General features: G+C 40.8%; 1 protein-coding gene across 1 annotated transcript; it reads left to right on the plus strand.

The window, feature by feature from the left end:
* Window positions 1–5,088: 5,088 nt before the first annotated feature.
* On the plus strand, window positions 5,089–5,331 carry SPRR4 (small proline rich protein 4). The gene has a single exon (XM_028168511.2). It carries the CDS (start codon window positions 5,089–5,091, stop codon window positions 5,329–5,331), a length of 243 nt encoding a protein of 80 aa, XP_028024312.2.
* The last annotated feature ends 15,827 nt before the right edge of the window (window positions 5,332–21,158 follow it).

Genomic DNA, 21,158 nt, shown 5'->3' on the forward strand with positions numbered 1-21,158 from the left:
TATCTCTTTACTCCCTTGGCTCCTTCCCTATGTCTCTAAGGACACTGTGTCACATCCAAGGAGAAGGTGACTAGTGCTTTGTCACCACTCGACTCCCAAGAGGCAGACATTGGCACTCTTCCCAGAGATGGATGCTTTGCCAACGCACCCCCTTCCCTTCCACAGCCAGTCTTCAACTTCCACAGATGAGTCCATTGGTATTCCATTAGAACTATCCTCTCACCAGGTCCAGGACTTTATTTTCCCCTTTACATAACTCCTAGGACAGTGGAGGGTCTTCTAGAAACATATCATAGGGGGACAAGGGGTGGAGGGAGGAGATAAACTAATCACACTTTTCTCGAGACTCATCCTCTCACTCTTCTCTCTCCATGGGACTGCTTTTAATACTATGATACAGAACATCTCACATTAGGATCTGAGCATCTTATTTGCAAATCGATAAATTAAAGGGGGAGATGATTCATGTTGCAAATGGATTTCCCACATTAGAAAAAAAGGCCACAAGTTCTCTTTAAGTAGCATCTTCTAAAGTGTTTGTTGACAGATTGTTAAGTAATTAGCAGTGGTAAACTCGAAACTGAAATGTTCTAAGCCATGACTGCTGGTTAAGTATCAAGCAGAAATTAAGATAAAGCAAATATCACATGATTATGATTTTTAAAATAAGATGCAATTTGCTCGGTTTTAAGATTTTATTTTACTGGATTAGCAGCTAAAATACAGGAATGCTGGCAGCCCCAAACCTCCTCTGTCCTCTATACAAGGACAGTCCTCCCCTCCTAAAAGCCTCTCATGAGTAACCCAGAGCTCTCCTTTTTGATTTACTTTGTTTCATTTTTGGAAATAACGTGATAAATATGTTCCATGTGTCTCCAGATGGAGCCATCAACAACCCTTCTTTTCCCCCAAAGCCCAGAGACAAAAGCGCCCTCATGAAAATGTGTCTAGATGGAGAATTGGATGATTAGCATTGTCTCTGGCATGGTCCCCTCCCAGTGTTATGTCTCTGCTGCCCGGTCACCCCATTGTTTGTCTGCAGGGTGGGGCTGGGGTTTCTCAAGCTTTGACTCACCTTCAGAAATGAGTCTTGCCTGTGCCCTCCCCTCCCTGATGGAGTCACAGGTGCATACGTGCTCTCAGGTGTCTGCTCCATAGAGAGGCAAGATGCAGAGGCTGGCTTCCTGATTTCAATACAGTATGGTCCTTTGAGATGAGAGAACAGATGCAGGACTCATGATCGACCAGGCGACAGTCCCGTGGCCAGCCTGGGGAGGTGCGGGTGGGAGCAGGCACTACAGAGTCGTCATTCCACATAGCTTCTCAGGGCCCACCTCACCTGGAGGAGTTGTTTACATGGGGGTGATCTGAGGGGTGCCAGGAAGTCTCCCCTCCTTTGAAAGAACAATCCCCCAGCCATTTGGGGTGCCTGGCAACAAGCCATTACAGATTTCAGAGACTTGGGTGGGCCATCCTTTCTGGATTCCAGATCCAGCTACCATCAGAGCCACACTTTTGTCATCTATAACATTAATAATACAGTTAGCTTTCTTCGTAGAGAATTGTGAAAACTGTATACAGAGGTGCTTTATAAGGTTTAATGACTAATAAAAATGCACCTGTGCCTGGCAGTGTAGGGGAGAGGGATGAGTTAGGGTCTCAGAGGAAGAAGGGTTGACAGGCCTGGTGGGAAAGAGAGCCTGGTGTGTGCCAGGGAGGAAAAAGTATAGGGGAATGGTACAAGAGGTGGAGACCACCAGAACCAGCTTCCTAAGTTTGTCATTAATATAGCCCCTGGTAGGAAGCAGCCCAGTGACGCAGGCACTTCACCTGACTGAAAATTGCTATGAAGTCAGAAGACCTGTGATCCAACTCTGGCTTTGACATTAACCCTGTGTGACCTTGGGTCAAGCATGTCCTCATTCCAAGTCTCAGTTTCTCCCTCTATAAAATGAGGACATTGTGGCCAAGAGGGAAGTTGAGTGCCAGAGTTTTGAAAAGTTCAACATGTTAGGTGCCTATGAGCCTGAATGACTCTTGGAGATTTATGACCTAGAGGACACTGCCACCTCAACTCCAGCCATGTTCTCTATAAAGGCCACCCATGGAGTATCCTCTGAGATGATAACTGTGGTATAAGACAAGGTTTATCACTAGATAGAGTTCTCCAAACTAAGCAGGAGTTGTTGATGGACAAAGTAAGAGGCCAATGAGCAGACTGGGAAAAATAAAAAGTAACGTGTATTCCAGAGAAGCTGTGTGGGTGACAGACAGGTGGCACAATCCACCCCATCGTGAGCAGCACACGTACACTGATGCCTTCTAGGTGCCAGGTGTGGGAGAATACCTTGATCTGTGTCCACACCAAATCCATCCTGTCCCATGCTTCCCTTTTGGAGAATTTGCATCAGGATGAGCATAGTGGAGTGGGAACAGGGGAGAGGGGCATAGGTGGAGAAGGTGTTTGTCTTGAAGATGGAATGCAGGACCTGGAATCTGGAACACAGAATGTTACATTCTTAAAGTTGCTAGGCTTGGGAAGAGGTGGAAGAGGAGGCCCGGCCTGCACAAGAAATTAAGGAAAGGATTACCTTTTAAGTGAGGCTAACCCTGAAAAATGATCATTGTTCAGTCTATAGATGACAGGAAGCTCAGAAAAGATCATTAGTCATGGTACCCACCAGGCCCCTCACCAGCTCCACCACTGCTAGCTACATGTTGTTGAGCAAGTCAGTGAACTTCTTTGGATCTAAATTTTTAGACTATAAAACCAGATTTGCACAACCTGACAGAATTGCCATGATGCTTAAATAAGACAACGGGTATGGAAAATGCTGTGAAGGTTCTTTTAGGTATTTCTATCACTTCTCAGGCAGTCTTATGCTTTGCTCTGATAATGGTAGAAATCAGTGCGCCAATGGCCTCTAGTCAGCTGGATCCTGAGGTTTGGGACAGTGGTCCAAAAATGAACCAGCCTCCCAGAATACCATGTTTCCCTACCCCAGGGGCTAGGAGGTCAAGTGGAGGGAGGACCAGGGCTCCTTCCTCCCATCTGAATAAGTCCTTGAGTAAAGTTGGCAGATTTAGCAAACCAAAATACAGCCTGCCCAGTTACATTTGAATTTCAGATAAACAACAAGAAATTTTTTAGTATGTCTCCTGCAGTATTTGGGACATACTTATACTGAAAATTCTGTTTATCTGAAATTCAAATTTAGCTAGTTGCCCTATATTTTATCTGGAAACTCTACCACAGAGACCAAATTCTATCCCACCCTCTTTCACCACCATTAATATCCTATTTTTGTTGGAAGTGCTCCCAGCCCATATTTCTTCCCCCTTTTCCTCTTCCTTCCTCCATGTTTCTTATAACTCTCAGTCTACAAACAGAGCTTCAGATATGTTCTATTTTTAAAAGACTTTGAGTCCTTGAGTTTGAGCAGACACCTAGGTGGATGAAGTCAGCTCAGGTAGTCAGGGACCCAGATTGCTGGAATATCTGGTAGGTGGTTTTCATCAAAACAGGCCAGGAAAGCAAGTCATGGAGGAAGTGCAGGTAGGAGAAGTGGGTGAGGACTTCCCTGGAAGGTGATAATGAGGGCCACGTCAGGTGGCCCCCAGGTGCCTGGGGGAGGTTGGGGCCCCTTTAAAAGGTTCCCAGGAGTAACTGATGTGGACCTGTGTTCAGCTGCCTCTCCTAGGGTCCGTCTTGCACCTCTGGTAAGTGGTAATGGATTCGTCTCCTGTGATCTGCTGGGCCCTTTCCTCCTCCTTGAACTGTCTTGAGCCACTAGGCCAAGCTCCTCTCCTATTCTTGGGTAACAAGAGAAGTAACGTAAGCCTCATGACAATTAAGGAAATGTCACACTAATTGTTACTTAGGAAATTCAATCTCTGTTCCACACCAATGCTAGGTCTGACTAATTTCCTGATTCTGGGTTTAATTCCCTGGCAAGAGGATTGTTCTCATTGACGGAAGATATTCAGAGCCGCAGCATTTTGTAGCCTCCTCCAAAACTTTCTCATGCCCTTTCTGTCTTTTCAACCCTACTAGCAAGCTTTCTCAAACTTTGCTTTTAGATTTACAGAAACTGGTATATTGAATATTGTATTTTACGCTATGCAGCTCCCATGCCTCTCTATCATGATTGCCACCTGGAAACTATACTTCCCATTTATAGGCATGAGCTTAGAAGATCAGGAACGAACCTACAAAGAAAACCAGGCACGCATGTCAGAGCTGGGAAGGCCTCAGAGACCTTCCAGATCAGTATCCTCCAAACAAGGGCATGGAGGTCCAGAAGAGGCAGGTTTCCCAGAGATAAGCCTGGCCGGTGAGTGGCAGGGTTGGATCTAGAACCCACACCTGTGCCTTCTTGGCCAATGCTCTTTCCTCTTGGTGAAACATCCTCCTATAATTCCTTACCTCCAGTGATCTCTTTGGTCTTCAATTCCCCCATTTTCCATGGAGGGCTAGAACCAATATCCCCCAACTACATTAAATGACTTGCCTTTGCATCCCATAATAAGTCAGGGATAGAGCCAGGATTGGAATTCAGGCCTCTGAGTTCCCAGAACAGGTTTACTCCAGCCCCATCACTTACACATCATGATTCTTCCCTCTAAGACAGAATCTGCTCCTGCCCTCTTCCTCATGCATTTACATCCTTACCCACACTCATTGTCTGAACTTCCCAATGTAGACAGTTAGCATTGCCAACCCATCGGCGAAGATCTCATGTCTTGATCTAGTAAAATATCTGGGCCACCTTTTAATCCTCAGCTTAGCAGCCCAACATATTTCCTGTTAAGTCTAAGAAATAAATTATGTATTCAATTGGGTCAGGAGTCTACAGGAAGATGAAGGAAGATAGGAAATCAGGGCAGCAGAGATAAAGGAAGAGAAGAAGATTGCAATGGGTGTGTGTGAGTCAATCCAGTAGTCAACTTGAAGCTATTAATCATTTACCACACCCTTGGCTGGTGGAGAAAACACTCTTCAGGAGTCAGAAGGGAGAAGAGATGCAGGGAGCTGGTCTCATTGTGGCCTTGCCTGGGTTTCTTCCAGGCTCAACTGTTCCTGCAGCAATGTCTTCCTGGCAACAGCAGCAGCAGCAAGAGCACCAGTGTCCACCTCAGGTGGCCCAGCGGCAGCAGGTGAAGCAGCTCTGTCAGCCACCCCCTGTCAAATGTCAGGAGACATGTGTACCCAAAACCAAGGATCCATATGCTCCCCAGGCCAAGAAGCAATGCCCACCCAAGGGCACACCCATACCAGCCCAGCAGAAGTGTCCCTCAGCCCAGCAAGCCCCCAAGAGTAAACAGAAGTAAGGATAGACCAAGATACACCTGCCTTCCATCCAGGCTACCAGATGCAGCTTTCTTTTCCTCCTGCTTCTCCTCCCTCCAACCCCAGCTCCAGGATTTGCTCTCCTCTCCCACCTCCTCTTACCCAGGGTCCAATGAAGCATTGTCAGGATTTCTTCCCACTGAGCCCTTTATCCCACACACCCCCTTTTTCCCAGTCTTGTTCTCTACCCAACTCTGATGCTCTCCTAGGTGAACATGAGTGAGACCTCAGCCTCTCCAGCCTCCAGTTTGGCCACAGCTATGGCACCATCCATGTCCCAAAGCAAGAAAATAATCTGGGCTTCTTCTGGGCTTCCACCTTGACTCATGGGGACACCAGAGGCTAAAGCACAGGTTCTGCCTCATTCCCTACCCCAACTCCCCATCCTGAGCTTCCCTCCTATTTCTTCCTCTAATAAATCTGTGCTTCATGTCATTGTCTGTGTCCTGGCCCCAGTCTGCAATGCATTCATTGGTTCAGAGGGGATATTTGGGGGAAGTGAGTTTGTGAGTACACACATGCTCATCAGTGCATCCTCAGGGGCATAGTTGCTCTCTAGTAACTAATGATGAAAGATGTCAGATCCTGACACATCTCGGGTAAAGGAGGGGGAGAGAAAGCCCAGGGACTAGTTGGCAAGAGTTTGGGAGACTCTTGCCAGCTAATTGTATTTAAGGAAAGACAAATGGTGGAAAATTTTGCTCTTACAATTAGAAACCCCCAACCTACTTGATGAATGTGGTTTTTGCCTGTTGGAAGTTGTCATTCTGAAAAAGCAGACAAAACATACATAAATGACATGAGTACTACAAAGCACTTCTAAGAACATGTGCAAATGAATTTTTCATGCATTTATTTATTTATTGTCCATTCATTTATTAATTAACTCACATTAATTCATTCACTCACCCATCTAATATTTAGCAGGTTCTAGCATATGAATAGTTTTCCATTGTGCTTATAAATTGGCTAGATATAGTATATGCTCAATAAATGATTGGTCTTATTGGTTTTATTATCATTGTTTACATCTGGGGAACGTTGCTCTAAAACATTAGCCTAAGGACACTCCTCTGCTTAGAGAGTGTCCATATGGAAGTCTCTTTACTGGCTCAGGAATCCATGCTAATTGTAAATTGTCTCTTTCCCAGCCTGGCGATCACTCTGAACCAGGAAAGAAGAGATGTGGGTTCTAGTTCCAGCTCTTCCACTAAATAGATCTATCATCTTGAGCAAGTCCCTTCACCTCAGTCCTTTGTCCATAAAATGAAAAGTTGGGCTGTATGCCTTTTTCCTGCCCTAAAATTGGATGGATCCATCGACTGGGGGAGGCAGGCTTTTGCATTTTTTTGTGAGTCCTGTTCCCTACCCCACACTCTCTTCTCCCATGAGATCTACTGATCTCCTAATATGTAAGATCCATGTGTTCCAGGCAAAGCCCAGAAAATGAGAGAATGAATAAATAAAAGAAGGTCAGACTTCGTGAACAACTTCAGACTGTATAACCAGAAAATCTGAAAAGAAGACACAACTGTGCATTTTAGGTGATTTTGAAAAATAAAGATTTATTTTGAATGGGCAGGTGAGGGAGGAAGGCAGAAAGCTATAGTTTTTAGTACTTTGGGACTCCAAAGGTTATAATTTGGCCCTCCCAGAAGCTTCTTGGAGGTGGGAAGCATGGACCTCTAATCCACTGAAGGAAATCAGAATATATCACCTTAAATATGCCTCTTTGACATAAAAATTATTTTTAGCTGAAGGCAATTAAGAAACAGCAAACAGAGAAAAATTCCCCCCTTTTGGCCTAAAAGCAGGATATAAATTCTTTTACTAGAGACAGAATCTCATGAAGAGATGGCACCAGAGGAATCTGCAAACCAAATTTCCTCCATTAGTTCCCACCCATTTATTTACCTTCCCACAGTTTACTGCCCTTGGAAGCCTAAAATTGCTTTCTTTGGTCCTGTCATTTCTCTACAAATGTATCATTTTTTGCTGAAGATGTTATATAAGCCACAATCCTGGGCCACGGCTTTTAGTTACTCTTTGTTTTAGAGTGACGTGCGCTGCATGCATTAATAAACTGATTTTCTCTTGTTAATCTTTTTTTTTAAAGAGTCCTAGCTAAAAACTTAAAATGGGGAGAGGTAAAGTTTTGCTTCCCCTACATCATCAAAACGTCTCCGTGCCATGAGTATGATGGTGTCCAGGCAGGTGACACAGGACCATCCCCTGGCTCCAGGCCACTGGTTCCAGGAGCAGCCCAGCCAAGCCAGCCTGAGCCTGTCCTTTGATGATTCCCTGAGGGAAGGTGTGGGTTCAGGCTATGTGGAAGTACTTAGCCTTCCTTGGACAGTTCTTAATTGCTTCCCAAGGCTCCCACTATCCTCAGGCCAAACACTCACATCTATGGACATCTAGTTACATCAACATCGACACATGCCCAGGTAAATTAGTGCCCACCTGTACCTCCTTCCACCTGGAGAAGCTATGGGACTGGGGCTCCTTGTCTGTATTCAAGTTCTAGGAGTTGAGATATTCTGTTGGAGCAGTGATTTTCAGACCTGCTTGTCTCTGAGGACTTTTAAAAAATCAACCGTTTAAATAAATCTTAAGTGGAGTCCAGATTGGGATATTTTTTAAAGATACAGATAATGTCAATTGCAATCAAGGAAGAAAAGACATTGGGTTTAGAATCTAGTGTTTCCCAACTTATCTGATCCAAAAAATTCCTGATGACACTTTAGAAATACAGATCCCCAGGCCTCCCCTAGCCACTTCTATTACATTAGGACGAAGAGGCTATTGCTGTATTTTTAACAAGCATCCCAAGTGATTCTTATGCTTAGGTCAGTTGAGGGAATATTCCTCACTGGGTATTGAGTCCCAGAAGCTCACAAAATGCTGCCCATTTCTCTATCAGACTTTGTATCAGCTGGGACTTCATGCTTGACATGTGGTTGTCATTCAGCAAATATGTGTTAAATAAATGGCTGACTACTTCACAAACCAAGAAAATTATGGAATGTTCTGAGTCACTGGAGATGAGTTTCTAATACCAGATGTACTTCAGACCCTCAAGAGAAGCAATGCCCTTGATATCCAGAGTCCATCTACTATGCTCTGCTCACTACAGTAGCTGCTTTACATACATAATCTCATTTAAAAACAGCTTTGCAAGCAAATCTTGTCATTCCTAATTTATAGGTAAGACAAACAGATTCATTAAGAACTCAGAGTCACAATGCTGGGCTTGCATCTTGGCTCTGACACCTATTTGCCACGTAAACTTGGGCAGGTGACATACTCTGTGCTTCAGTTTTCACATCTGTAGAATGAGTTTCATGACCTGCTCCTAGCGGTGATACTGTGGGGATTAGTGTCAAGTTCCTAGAACATAGTCTAACACTGTCTAGGTGCCAATCAAATAGGAGCTATTATTATTAAGAAAGTTTCCCAATCTCACACACACACAGCTAGTAAGAAGCAGAGCTAGAATTTGAAACCAGGACTTTATGTTGCCAAACCTGTGACCTATAGAGACCACTCTGCACTCTAGAGGTGCTTGCTTTATGAGGTGGATCAGTGATGAGGCAGGCACAGCTGAACAAACAAGAGGGAACAAACAGCTACAAACAGCAATCACTTCCAACGGGGTTTTGGATTCTCTGTCCAAAGATGTTTAGTCATGTAGTTATCACTCTGCCCCTTCAACAGCCCAAGGGGCAATGAGTGATCAGTGGGGGAGCATTTATCTAGGACGTAAGTCTGAACCATCCTAGATTCCATTTCAAAACTCAATACCCTAAATACAAAACAGTATATCTATATGCATCTTTGATCATCCATACCCAGAGGAACTCTATCTTGAAAAGACAACAGATAGGCAATTGCTCAGTTCACCTGGGTGAGAATGTCAGGACCCAGCCAAGACTCCTTCTCTTCCCTCTCCTCCTCCTTTTCCTTCTCCTCCTCCCTCTTCTCCTTTTAAGAGTAGCTCTCCAGCACATAGAACATCCTGATAATATTGAGAAGCAATATGGCAAAGTTGTTAAGGGACTGTATCCTGGCACATCTTACCTTTATGACCTCTTGGGAGAGTTACTTAACATTTTTCTGCCTCAGTTTCCTTACCTAGGGCATGCCAAGGTCATTGCATGATCACCAGCAACTTTAACACACCCCCATACACACTCCAACTCATATAAATCCTGGACTGTGCAGTCATTGCCACTGTCCAATAACTAGAGATATATATAATCTGACTAACATGTACATCTGAAAGTGTAGTGGAAAAAATGAGGGGAGATAAAGGAATCACAAAGCCCAAGCATGCGGTCCCACTCAAGAAGGGCACGCTGCCCTTCAGAACACACACACACACACACACACACACACTTAGAGAAGAAAAAGGGAAAACACACAGACAATAGGAAGAAGATTCATCAGGTTTGAAGTGAAAGGAAAGAATGAGACAAACTAGCAAGAATGATTATATACAACATTTTTAGCCCATTCACCCTAATAGCATTTTTTAAATTAATTTATTAATTTATTTTGTCTGTGTTGGGTCTTCGTTGCTGCACATGGGCTTTCTCTAGTTGCAGAGAGTGGGGGCTGCTCTTCGTTGCAGTGTGCAGGCTTCTCATTGCGGTGGCTTCTCTTGTTGTGGAGCATGGGCTCTAGGTGTGTGGGCTTCAGGAGTTGTGGCTAATGGGCTCTAGAGCGCAGGCTCAGCAGTTGTGGCACAAGGGTTTAGTTGCTCTGCAGCATGTGAGATCTTCCCAGACCAGGGCTAGAACCATGTGCCCTGCATTGGCAGGCAGATTCTTAACCACTGTGCAACCAGGGAAGCCCACCCTAATAGCATTTGAAGGGTCATTTCATTTAATCGTTACAACAATCTTGTGAAGTACAATTTAAAGTTCTCAAGGTAACTTGCTCAAGGTCATCCAGCTAACAAGGGCATAACAAGGCTTTGAAACAATTGGGCCAGACACTAAGTCTAGGTCCTTTCTTTTCTACCTGTCTCAAGCAAGAGAAGGCAGATTTAAATTTTTATCCATCCCTTCAGGGACTGGGAAGAGAAAAGAAGGAGGGTGAGGGACTCAATACCTAGGAAGATAAGTTTCTGTCTGATTCTTCTGCTAAAGAAGCTGTGAAATATTATTCACAATAGCCAAGACATGGAAGCAACCTAATGTCCATAGACAGAGGAGTGGATAAAGAAGATGTGGTGCATATATACAATGGACTATTACTCAGCCATTGAAAAATGAAACAATGCCATTTGCAGCAACATGGATGGACATAGAGCTTGTCATACTGAGTGAAGTAAGTCAGAGAGAATGACAAATATCATATGATATCACTTATATGTGAAATTTTTAAAAAATGGTACAAATGAACTTATTTACAAAACAGAAATAGAGTAACAAATGTAGAAAACAAACTTATAGCTACCGGGGAGAAAGCAGGGGAGGGATGAATTGGGAGATTAGGATTGACATATGCACACTACAATATATAAAATAGATAACTAATAAGGACATACTGTAAAGCATAGGGAACTCACTCAATACTCTGTAATGATGTATATAGGAATAGAATCTTAAAAAAGAGTGGATATATGTATATGTAAAACTGATTCACTTTGCTCTACACCTGAAACTAACACAACATTTTATTTTTTATTTTATTTTTTAACATCGTTATTGGAGTATAATTACTTTACAGTGGTGTGTTAGTTTCTGCTTTATAACAAAGTGAATCAGTTATACATATACATATGTTCCCTTATCTCTTCCCTCTGGCATCTCCCTCCCTCCCACCCTCCTTATCCACCCCCTCTAGGTGCTCACAAGCACCGAGTTGATCTCCCTGTGCTATGAGGCTGCTTCCCACTAGCTATCTGTTTTACGTTTGGTAGTGTATATATGTCCATGCCATTCTCTCACTTTGTCACAGCTTACCCTTCCCCCTCCCCATATCCTCAAGTCCATTCTCTAGTAGGTTTGTGTCTTTATTCCCGTCTTACCCCTAGGTTCTTCATGACCTTTTTTTTTTCTTAGATTCCATATATATGTGTTAGCATACGGTATTTGTTTTTCTGTTTCTGACTTACTTCACTCTGTATGACAGACTCTAGGTCCATCCACCTCACTACAAATAACTCAATTTCGTTTCTTTTTATGGCTGAGTAATATTCCATTGTATATATGTGCCACATCTTCTTTATCCATTCATCTGTCGATGGACACTTAGGTTGCTTCCATGTCCTGGCTATTGTAAATAGAGCTGCAATGAATATTGTGGTACATGGCACTTTTTGAATTATGGTTTTCTCAGGGTATATGCCCAGTAGTGGTATTGCTGGGTCATATGGTAGTTCTATTTTTAGTTTTTTAAGGAACCTCCATACTGTTCTCCACAGTGGCTATATCAATTTACATTCCCACCAACAGTGTCAGAGGGTTCGCTTTTCTCCACACCCTATGCAGCATTTATTGTTTGTAGATTTTTTCATGATGGCCATTCTGACCAGTGTGAGATGACATCTCATTGTAGTTTTGATTTGCATTTCTCTAATGATTAATGATGTTGAGCATTCTTTCATGTGTCTGTTGGCAATCTGTATATCTTCTTTGGAGAAATGTCTATTTAGGTCTTCTGCCCATTTTTGGATTGGGTTGTTTGTTTTTTTGTTATTGAGCTGCATGAGCTGCTTGTATATTTTGGAAATTAATTCTTTGTCAGTTGCTTCATTTGCAAATATTTTCTCCCATTCTGAGGGTTGTCTTTTGGTCTTGTTTATGGTTTCCTTTGCGGTGCAAAAGCTTTTAAGTTTCATTAGGTTCCATTTGTTTATTTTTGTTATTATGTCAATTTCTCTAGGAGGTGGGTCAAAAAGGATCTTGCTGTGATTTATGTCATAGAATGTTCTGCCTAAGTTTTCCTCTAAGAGTTTGATGGTGTCTAGCCTTACATTTAGGTCTTTAATCCATTTTGAGCTTATTTTTGTTTATGGTGTTAAGGATTGTTCTAATTTCATACTTTTACATGTTCTTGTCCAGTTTCCCAGCACCACTTATTGAAGAGGCTGTCTTTTCTCCACTGTATATGCTTGCCTCCTTTATCAAAGATAAGATGACCATATGTGCATGGGTTTATCTCTGGGCTTTCTATCCTGTTCCATTGATCTATATTTCTGTTTTTGTGCCAGTACCATGCTGTCTTGATTAATGTAGTTTTGTAGTATAGTCTGAAGTCAGGGAGCCTGATTCCTCCAGCTCCATTTTTCTTTTCCAGGATTGCTTTGGCTATTCAGGGTTTTTTGAGTTTCCATACAAATTGTGAAATTTTTTGTTCTAGCTCTGTGAAAAATGCCAGTGGTAGTTTGATAGGGATTGCATTGAATCTGTAGATTGCTTTTGGTAGTAGAGTCATTTTCACACTGTTGATTCTTCCAATCCAAGAACATGGTATATCTCTCCATCTATTTGTATCATCTTTAATTTCTTTCATCAGTGTCTTATAATTTTCTGCATACAGGTCTTTTGTCTCCTTAGGTAGGTTTATTCCTAGATATTTTATTCTTTTTGTTGCAATGGAAAATGGGAGTGTTTTTAAATTTCACTTTCAGACTTTTCATCATTAGTGTAGAGGAATGCTAGAGGTTTCTGTGCATTAATTTTGTGTCCTGCTACTTTACCAAATTCATTGATTATCTCTAGTAGTTAACTGGTAGCATTTTAAGGATACTCTGTATAGTATCATGTCCTCTGCAAACAGTGACAACTTTACCTCTTGTTTTCTGATTTGAATTCCTATTATTTCTTTTTTTTCCTTATCCTTTTATTCAACTTTATTTCATAAACATATAGAATCTTAGAAGCTTCTACTTCAGCCTACCCAAAACTCAGTGAATGCCTACATTTCTTTTATTTTTTTTTATTTATTTTTTTTCACACACACACACTGTATTTTATTTTTACAAGAGATAAATAGACTGACACCAAGCATTGTACATGGATGACCACAACAAAAGCAACAATGATTGCAATTACCAAACATGAAACACACTCATACTATGTCATAATATTGACATTCAGTCCAGTAATCCTCCACTGTAACAGCTCCTTTACTTTGCAGTGAAAATTGATTTGTATATTCTTTGCCTCTGAGTCCTTGTGGGATTTTTTTTTTTTAATTCAGACAGAAAGTCACGAAAATTATACTCATCCTCATCAGTTCACTCAGTCCCATGTAATTAATTTTTTTTTCATCTTGATCTTTTGTTAGCACTTTTATGAGTTCATCAGTTTTTCATTAGAGTTCTGAAAATGCTTATTCATTCATTTCAGCAGTACAGTCAGTTACCAGAAACCTGTACTTGTCAGAGTCTTTTCCATGAATTTCTTGAAGATGAAACCCTTTTATAGGAACATATTTGCAAAATCATCAGAGTACACCCAGAACTGTCTGTAAATGACAAAAGACTTAAAAACGACCACGGTTAAAGATTTGATGAAAGTTCATAGTAATGCAGTTGACAAGAAAATTAGTTATTTCTGAGATATACATTTTAAAGTAATAACTAGGATTATTACTTATAACATTATACCAGAACATATAAGATTTTTAGAAATTTCATGTAATGTCTGAAACATTTATATTAACATATTTCCATACATATTTCCATACAAATACAAATATAAGATTTTTAGAAATTTCATGTAATGTCTGAAACATTTATATTAACATATTTCCATACATGTTTCCATACAAATACAAATATAAGATTTTTAGAAATTTCATGTAATGTCTGAAACATTTATATTAACATATTTCCATACATGTTTCCATACAAATACAAATATAAGATTTTTAGAAATTTCATGTAATGTCTGAAACATTTATATTAACATATTTCCATACAAATAACCCAATGAAAGTTTAGTATTAGTTGTTTTGTTTGTTTTTTTATACTGCAGGTTCTTATTAGGCAACAATTTTATACACATCAGTGTATACATGTCAATCCCAATCGCCCAATTCAGCACACCACCATCCCCACATCACTGCACTTTCCCCCCCTTGGTGTCCATATGTCCATTCTCTACATCTGTGTCTCAACTTCTGCCCTGCAAACTGGCTCATCTGTACCATTTTTCTAAGTTCCACATACATGCATTAATATACGATATTTGTTTTTCTCTTTCTGACTTACTTCACTCTGTATGACAGTCTCTAGATCCATCCACGTCTCAACAAATGACTCAATTTCGTTCCTTTTTATGGCTGAGTAATATTCCATTGTATATATGTACCACAACTTCTTTATCCATTCGTCTGTTGATGGGCATTTAGGTTGCTTCCATGACCTGGCTATTGTAAATAGTGCTGCAATGAATATTCGGGTGCATGTGTCTTTTTGAATTACGGTTTTCTCTGGGTATATGCCCAGTAGTGGGATTGCTGGGTCATATGGTAATTCTATTTTTAGTTTTTTAAGGAACCTCCATACTGTTCTCCATAGTGGCTGTATCAATTTACATTCCCACCAACAGTGCAAGAGGTTTCCCTTTTCTCCACACCCTCTCCAGCATTTGTTGTTTGCAGATTTTCTGATGATGCCCATTCTAACAGGAGTGAGGTGATACCTCATTGTAGATTTGATTTGCATTTCTCTAATAATTAGTGATGTTGAGCATCTTCTCATGTGCTTCGTGGCCGTCTGTATGTCTTCTTTGGAGAAATGTCTATTTAGGTCTTCTGCCCATTTTTGGATTGGGGTATTTGTTTCTTTGATATTGAGCTGAATGAGCTGTTTATATATTTTGGAGATTAATCCTTTGTCCGTTGATTCATTTGCAAATATTTTCTCCCATTCTGAGGGTTGTCTTTTCGTCTTGTTTATGGTTTCCTTTGCTGTGCAAAAGCTTTGAAGTTTCATTAGGTCCCACTTGTTTATTTTTGTTTTTATTTCCATTACTCTAGGAGGTGGATCAAAAAAGATCTTGCTGTGATTTATGTCAAAGAGTGTTCTTCCTATGTTTTCCTCTAAGAGTTTTATAGTGTCCAGTCTTATATTTAGGTCTCTAATCCATTTTGAGTTTATTTTTGTGTATGGTGTTAGGGAGTCTTCTAATTTCATTCTTTTACATGTAGCTGTCCAATTTTCCCAGCACCACTTATTGAAGAGACTGTCTTTTCTCCATTGTATATCTTTGCCTCCTTTGTCATAGATTAGTTAACCGTAGGTGCGTGGGTTAATCTCTGGGCGTTCTATCTTGTTCCACTGATCTATGTTTCTGTTTTTGTGCCAGTACCATATTGTCTTGATTACTGTAGCTTTGTAGTATAGTCTGAAGTCAGGGAGTCTGATTCCTCCAGCTCCATTTTTTTGCCTCAAGACTGCTTTGGCTATTCGGGGTCTTTTGTGTCTCCATACAAATTTTAAGATGATTTGTTCTAGCTCCGTAAAAAATGCCATTGGTAATTTGATAGGATTGCATTGAATCTGTAGATTGCTTTGGGTAGTATACTCATTTTCACAATGTTGATTCTTCCAATCCAAGAACATGGTATATCTCTCCATCTGTTGGTATCATCTTTAATTTTTTTCATCAGTGTCTTATAGTTTTCTGCATACAGGTCTTTTGTCTCCCTAGGTAGGTTTATTCCTAGGTATTTTATTCTTTTTGTTGCAATGGTAAATGGGAGTGTTTCCATAATTTCTCTTTCAGATTTTTCATCATTAGTGTATAGGAATGCAAGAGATTTCTGTGCATTCATTTTGTATCCTGCAACTTTACCATATTCATTAATTAGCTCTAACAGTTTTCTGGTGGCAGTTTTAGGATTCTCTATGTATAGTATCATGTCATCCGCAAACAGTGACAGTTTTACTTCTTCTTTTCCAATTTGTATTCCTTTTATTTCTTTTTCTTCTCTGATTGCTGTGGCTAGGACTTCCAGAACTATGTTGAATAATAGTGGTGAGAGTGGACATCCTTGTCTCGTTCCTGATCTTAGAGGAAATGCTTTCAGTTTTTCACCATTGAGAATGATGTTTGCTGTGGGTTTGTCATATATGGCCTTTATTATGTTGAGGTAGGTTCCCTCTATGCCCACTTTCTGGAGAGTTTTTATCAGAAATGGGTGTTGAATTTTGTCAAAAGCTTTTTCTGCATCTATTGAGATGATCATATGGTTTTTATTCTTCAATTTGTTAATATGGTGTATCACATTGATTGATTTGCGTATACTGAAGAATCCTTGCATCCCTGGGATAAATCCCACTTGATCATGGTGTATGATCCTTTTAATGTGTTGTTGGATTCTGTTTGCTAGTATTTTGTTGAGGATTTTTGCATCTATATTCATCAGTGATATTGGTCTGTAATTTTCTTTTTTTGTAGTATCTTTGTCTGGTTTTGGTGTCAGGGTGATGGTGGCCTCATAGAATGAGTTTGGGAGTGTTCCTTCCTCTGCAATTTTTTGGAAGAGTTTGAGAAGGATGGGTGTTAGCTCTTCTCTAAATGTTTGATAGAATTCACCTGTGAAGCCATCTGGTCCTGGACTTTTGTTTGTTGGAAGATTTTTAATCACAGTTTCAATTTCATTACTTGTGATTGGTCTGTTCATATTTTCTGTTTCTTCCTGATTCAGTCTTGGAAGGTTATACCTTTCTAAGAATTTGTCCATTTCTTCCAGGTTGTCCATTTTATTGGCATAAAGTTGCTTGTAGTAGTCTCTTAGGATGCTTTGTATTTCTGCGGTGTCTGTTGTAACTTCTCCTTTTTCATTTCTGATTTTATTGATTTGAGTCCTCTCCCTCTTTTTCTTGATGAGCCTGGCTAATGGCTTATCAATTTTGTTTATCTTCTCAAAGAACCAGCTTTTAGTTTTATTGATCTTTGCTATGGTTTTCTTTGTTTCTATTTCATTTATTTCTGCTCTGATCTTTATGATTCCTTTCTTTCTGCTAACTTTGGGTTTTGTTTTTTCTTCTTTCTCTAGTTTCTTTGGTGTAAGGTTAGATTGTTTACTTGAGATTTTTCTTGTTTCTTTAGGTAGGCTTGTATAGCTATAAACTTCCCTCTTAGAACCACTTTTGCTGCATCCCATAGGTTTTGGGCCGTCGTGTTTTCATTGTCATTTGTCTCTACGTATTTTTTTATTTCCCCTTTGATTTCTTCAGTGATCTCTTGGTTATTTAGTAACGTATTGTTTAGCCTCCATGTGTTTGTCTTTTTTACGTTTTTTTCCCTGTAATTCATTTCTAATCTCATAGTGTTATGGTCAGAAAAGATGCTTGATATGATTTCAATTTTCTTAAATTTACAGAGGCTTGATTTGTGACCCAAGATGTGATCTATCCTGGAGAATGTTCCGTGCGCACTTGAGAAGAACGTGTAATCTGCTGTTTTTGGATGGAATGTCCTATATATATCAATTAAATCTATCTCGTCTATTGTGTCATTTAAAGCTTCTGTTTCCTTATTTATTTTCATTTTGGATGATCTGTCCATTGGTGTAAGTGAGGTGTTAAAGTCCCCCACTATTATTGTGTTACTGTCGATTTCCTCTTTTATAGCTGTTAGCATTTGCCTTATGTATTGAGGTGCTCCTATGTTGGGTGCATATATATTTATAATTGTTATATCTTCTTCTTGGATTGATCCCTTAATCATTATGTAGTGTCCTTCTTTGTCTCTTGTAACATTCTTTATTTTAAAGTCTATTTTATCTGATATGAGTATATCTACTCCAGCTTTCTTTTGATTTCCATTTGCATGGAATATCTTTTTCCATCCCCTCACTTTCAGTCTGTATGTGTCCCTAGGTCTAAAGTGGGTCTCTTGTAGACAGCATATATATGGGTCTTGTTTTTGTATCCATTCAGCCAGTCTATGTCTTTTGGTTGGGGCATTTAATCCATTCACGTTTAAGGTAATTATCAATATGTATGTTCCTATGACCATTTTCTTAATTGTTTTGGGTTTGTTTTTGTAGGTCCTTTTCTTCTCTTGTGTTTCCCACTTACAGAAGTTCCTTTAGCATTTGTTGTAGAGCTGGTTTGGTGGTGCTGAATTCTCGTAGCTTTTGCTTGTCTGTAAAGCTTTTGATTTCTCCATCAAATCTAAATGAGATCCTTGCCGGGTAGAGTAATCTTGGTTGTAGGTTCTTCCCTTTCATCACTTTAAGTATATCATGCCACTCCCTTCTGGCTTGCAGAGTTTCTGCTGAGAAATCAGCTGTTAACCTTATGGGAGTTCCCTTGTATGTTATTTGTCATTTTTCCCTTGCTGCTTTCAATAATTTTTCTTTGTCCTTAATTTTTGCCACTTTGATTACTATGTGTCTCGGCGTGTTTCTCCTTGGGTTTATTCTGTATGGGACTCTCTGTGCTTCCTGGACTTGGGTGGCTATTTCCTTTCCCATGTTAGGGAAGTTTTCGACTATAATCTCTTCAAATATTTTCTCTGGTCCTTTCTCTCTCTCTTCTCCTTCTGGGACCCCTATAATGCAAATGTTGTTGCGTTTAATGTTGTCCCAGATGTCTCTTAGGCTGTCTTCATTTCTTTTCATTCTTTTTTCTTTAGTCTGTTCCACAGCAGTGAATTCCACCATTCTGTCTTCCAGGTCACTTATCCGTTCTTCTGCCTCAGTTATTCTGCTATTGATTCCTTCTAGTGTAGTTTTCATTTCAGTTATTGTATTGGTCATCTCTGTTTGTTTGTTCTTTAATTCTTCTAGGTCTTTGTTAATCATTTCTTGCATCTTCTCAATCTTTGCCTCCATTCTTATTCCGAGGTCCTGGATCATCTTCACTATCATTATTCTGAATTCTTTTTCTGGAAGGTTGCCTATCTCCACTTCATTTAGTTGTTTTTCTGGGGTTTTTTCTTGTTCCTTCATCTGGTACATAGCCCTCTGCCTTTTCATCTTCTCTATCTTTCTGTAACTGTGGTTTTTGGTCCACAGGCTGCAGGATTGTAGTTTTTCTTGCTTCTGTTGTCTGCCCTCTGGTGTTTGAGGCTATCTAAGAGGCTTGATGGGAGGCTCTGGTAGTGGGTAGAGCTGACTGTTGCTGTGGCGATCAGAGCTCAGTAAAATCTTAATCCACTTGACTGTTGATGGGTGGGGCTGGGTTCCCTCCCTGTTGCTGTGGCAGTCAGAGCTCAGTAAAACCTTAATCCACTTGACTGTTGATGGGTGGAGCTGGGTTCCCTCCCTGTTGGTTGTTTTGCCTGAGGCAACCCAACACTGGAGCCTACCCGTGCTCTTTGGTGGGGTTAATGGCAGACTCTGGGAGGGCTCACACCAAGGAGAACTTCCCAGAACCTCTGCTGCCAGTGTCCTTATCCCCATGGTGAAACAGAGCCACCACTCACCTCTGCAGGAGACCCCCCAACACCAGCAGGTCGGTCTGGTTCAGTCTCCCCCAGGGTCACTGCTCCTTCCCCTGGGTCCCGATGCACACATTACTTTGTGTGTGCCCTCCAAGAGTGGGGTCTCTGTTTCCCCCAGTCCTGTCAAAGTCCTGCAATCAATTCCCACTAGGCTTCAAAGTCTGATTCTCTAGGAATTCCTCCTCCCGTTGCCAGACCCCCAGGTTGGGAAGCCTGACGTGGGGCTCAGAACCTTCACTCCAGTGGGTGGACTTCTGTGGTATAAGTGTTCGCCAGCCTGTGAGTCACCCACCCAGCAGTTATGGGATTTGATTTTACTGTGATTGTGCCCCTCCTACCGTCTCACTGTGGCTTCTCCTCTGTCCTTGGACGTGGGGTATCCTCCTTGGTGAAGTCCAGGGTCTTCCTGTCAATGATTGTCCAGCAGTCAGTTGTGATTCTGGTGCTCTCGCAAGAGGGAGTGAGAGCACGTCCTTCTACTCTGCCATCTTGGTTAATCCTCCCAATTCCTTTTATTTCTTTTTCTTCTCTGATGGCTGTGGCTAACACTTCCAAAACTATGTTGAATAATAGTGGTGAGAGTGGGCAACCTTGTCTTGTTCCTCATCTTGGTGGAGATGGTTTCAGTTTTTCACCATTGAGGACAATGTTGGCTGTGGGTTTGTCATATATGGCCATTATTATGTTGAGGAAAGTTCCCTCTATGCCTACTTTCTGCAGTGTTTTTAACATAAATCGGTGTTGAATTTTGTCAAAAGTTTTGTCTGCATCGATTGAGATGATCATATGGTTTTTCTCCTTCAATTTGCCTATATGGTGTATCACATTGATTGATTTGTGTATACTGAAGAATCCTTGCATTCCTGGGATAAACCCCACTTGATCATGGTGTATGATCCTTTTAATGTGCTGTTGGATTCTGTTTGCTAGTATTTTGTTGAGGATATTTGCATCTATGTTCTTCAGTGATATTGGCCTGTAGTTTTCTTTCTTTGTGACATCTCTGTCTGGTTTTGATATCAGGGTGATGGTGGCCTCGTAGAATGAGTTTGGGAGTATTCCTCCCTCTGCTATATTTTGGAAGAGTTTGAGAAGGATGGGTGTTAGCTCTTCTCTAAATATTTGATATCATTCACCTGTGAATCCATCTGGACCTGGGCTTTTGATTGTTAGAAGATTTTAAATCACAGTTTCAATTTCAGTGCTTGTGATTGGTCTGTTCATATTTTCTATTTCTTCCTGGCTCAGTCTCGGAAGGTGTGCATTTCTAAGAATGTGTCCATTTCTTCCAGGTTGTCCATTTTATTGGCATAGAGTTGCTTGTAGTAATGTCTCATGATCCTTTGTATTTCTGCAGTGTCAGTGGTTACTTCTCCTTTTTCATTTCT

This window comes from Balaenoptera acutorostrata, chromosome 1 (genome assembly GCF_949987535.1).
Source record: "Balaenoptera acutorostrata chromosome 1, mBalAcu1.1, whole genome shotgun sequence".
NCBI lineage: Eukaryota > Metazoa > Chordata > Mammalia > Artiodactyla > Balaenopteridae > Balaenoptera > Balaenoptera acutorostrata.

Coding starts and splice junctions, on each gene's coding strand:
- SPRR4 (XM_028168511.2), top strand. CDS start 5,089: ATGTCTTCCTGGCAACAGCAGCAGCAGCAAGAGCACCAGTGTCCACCT.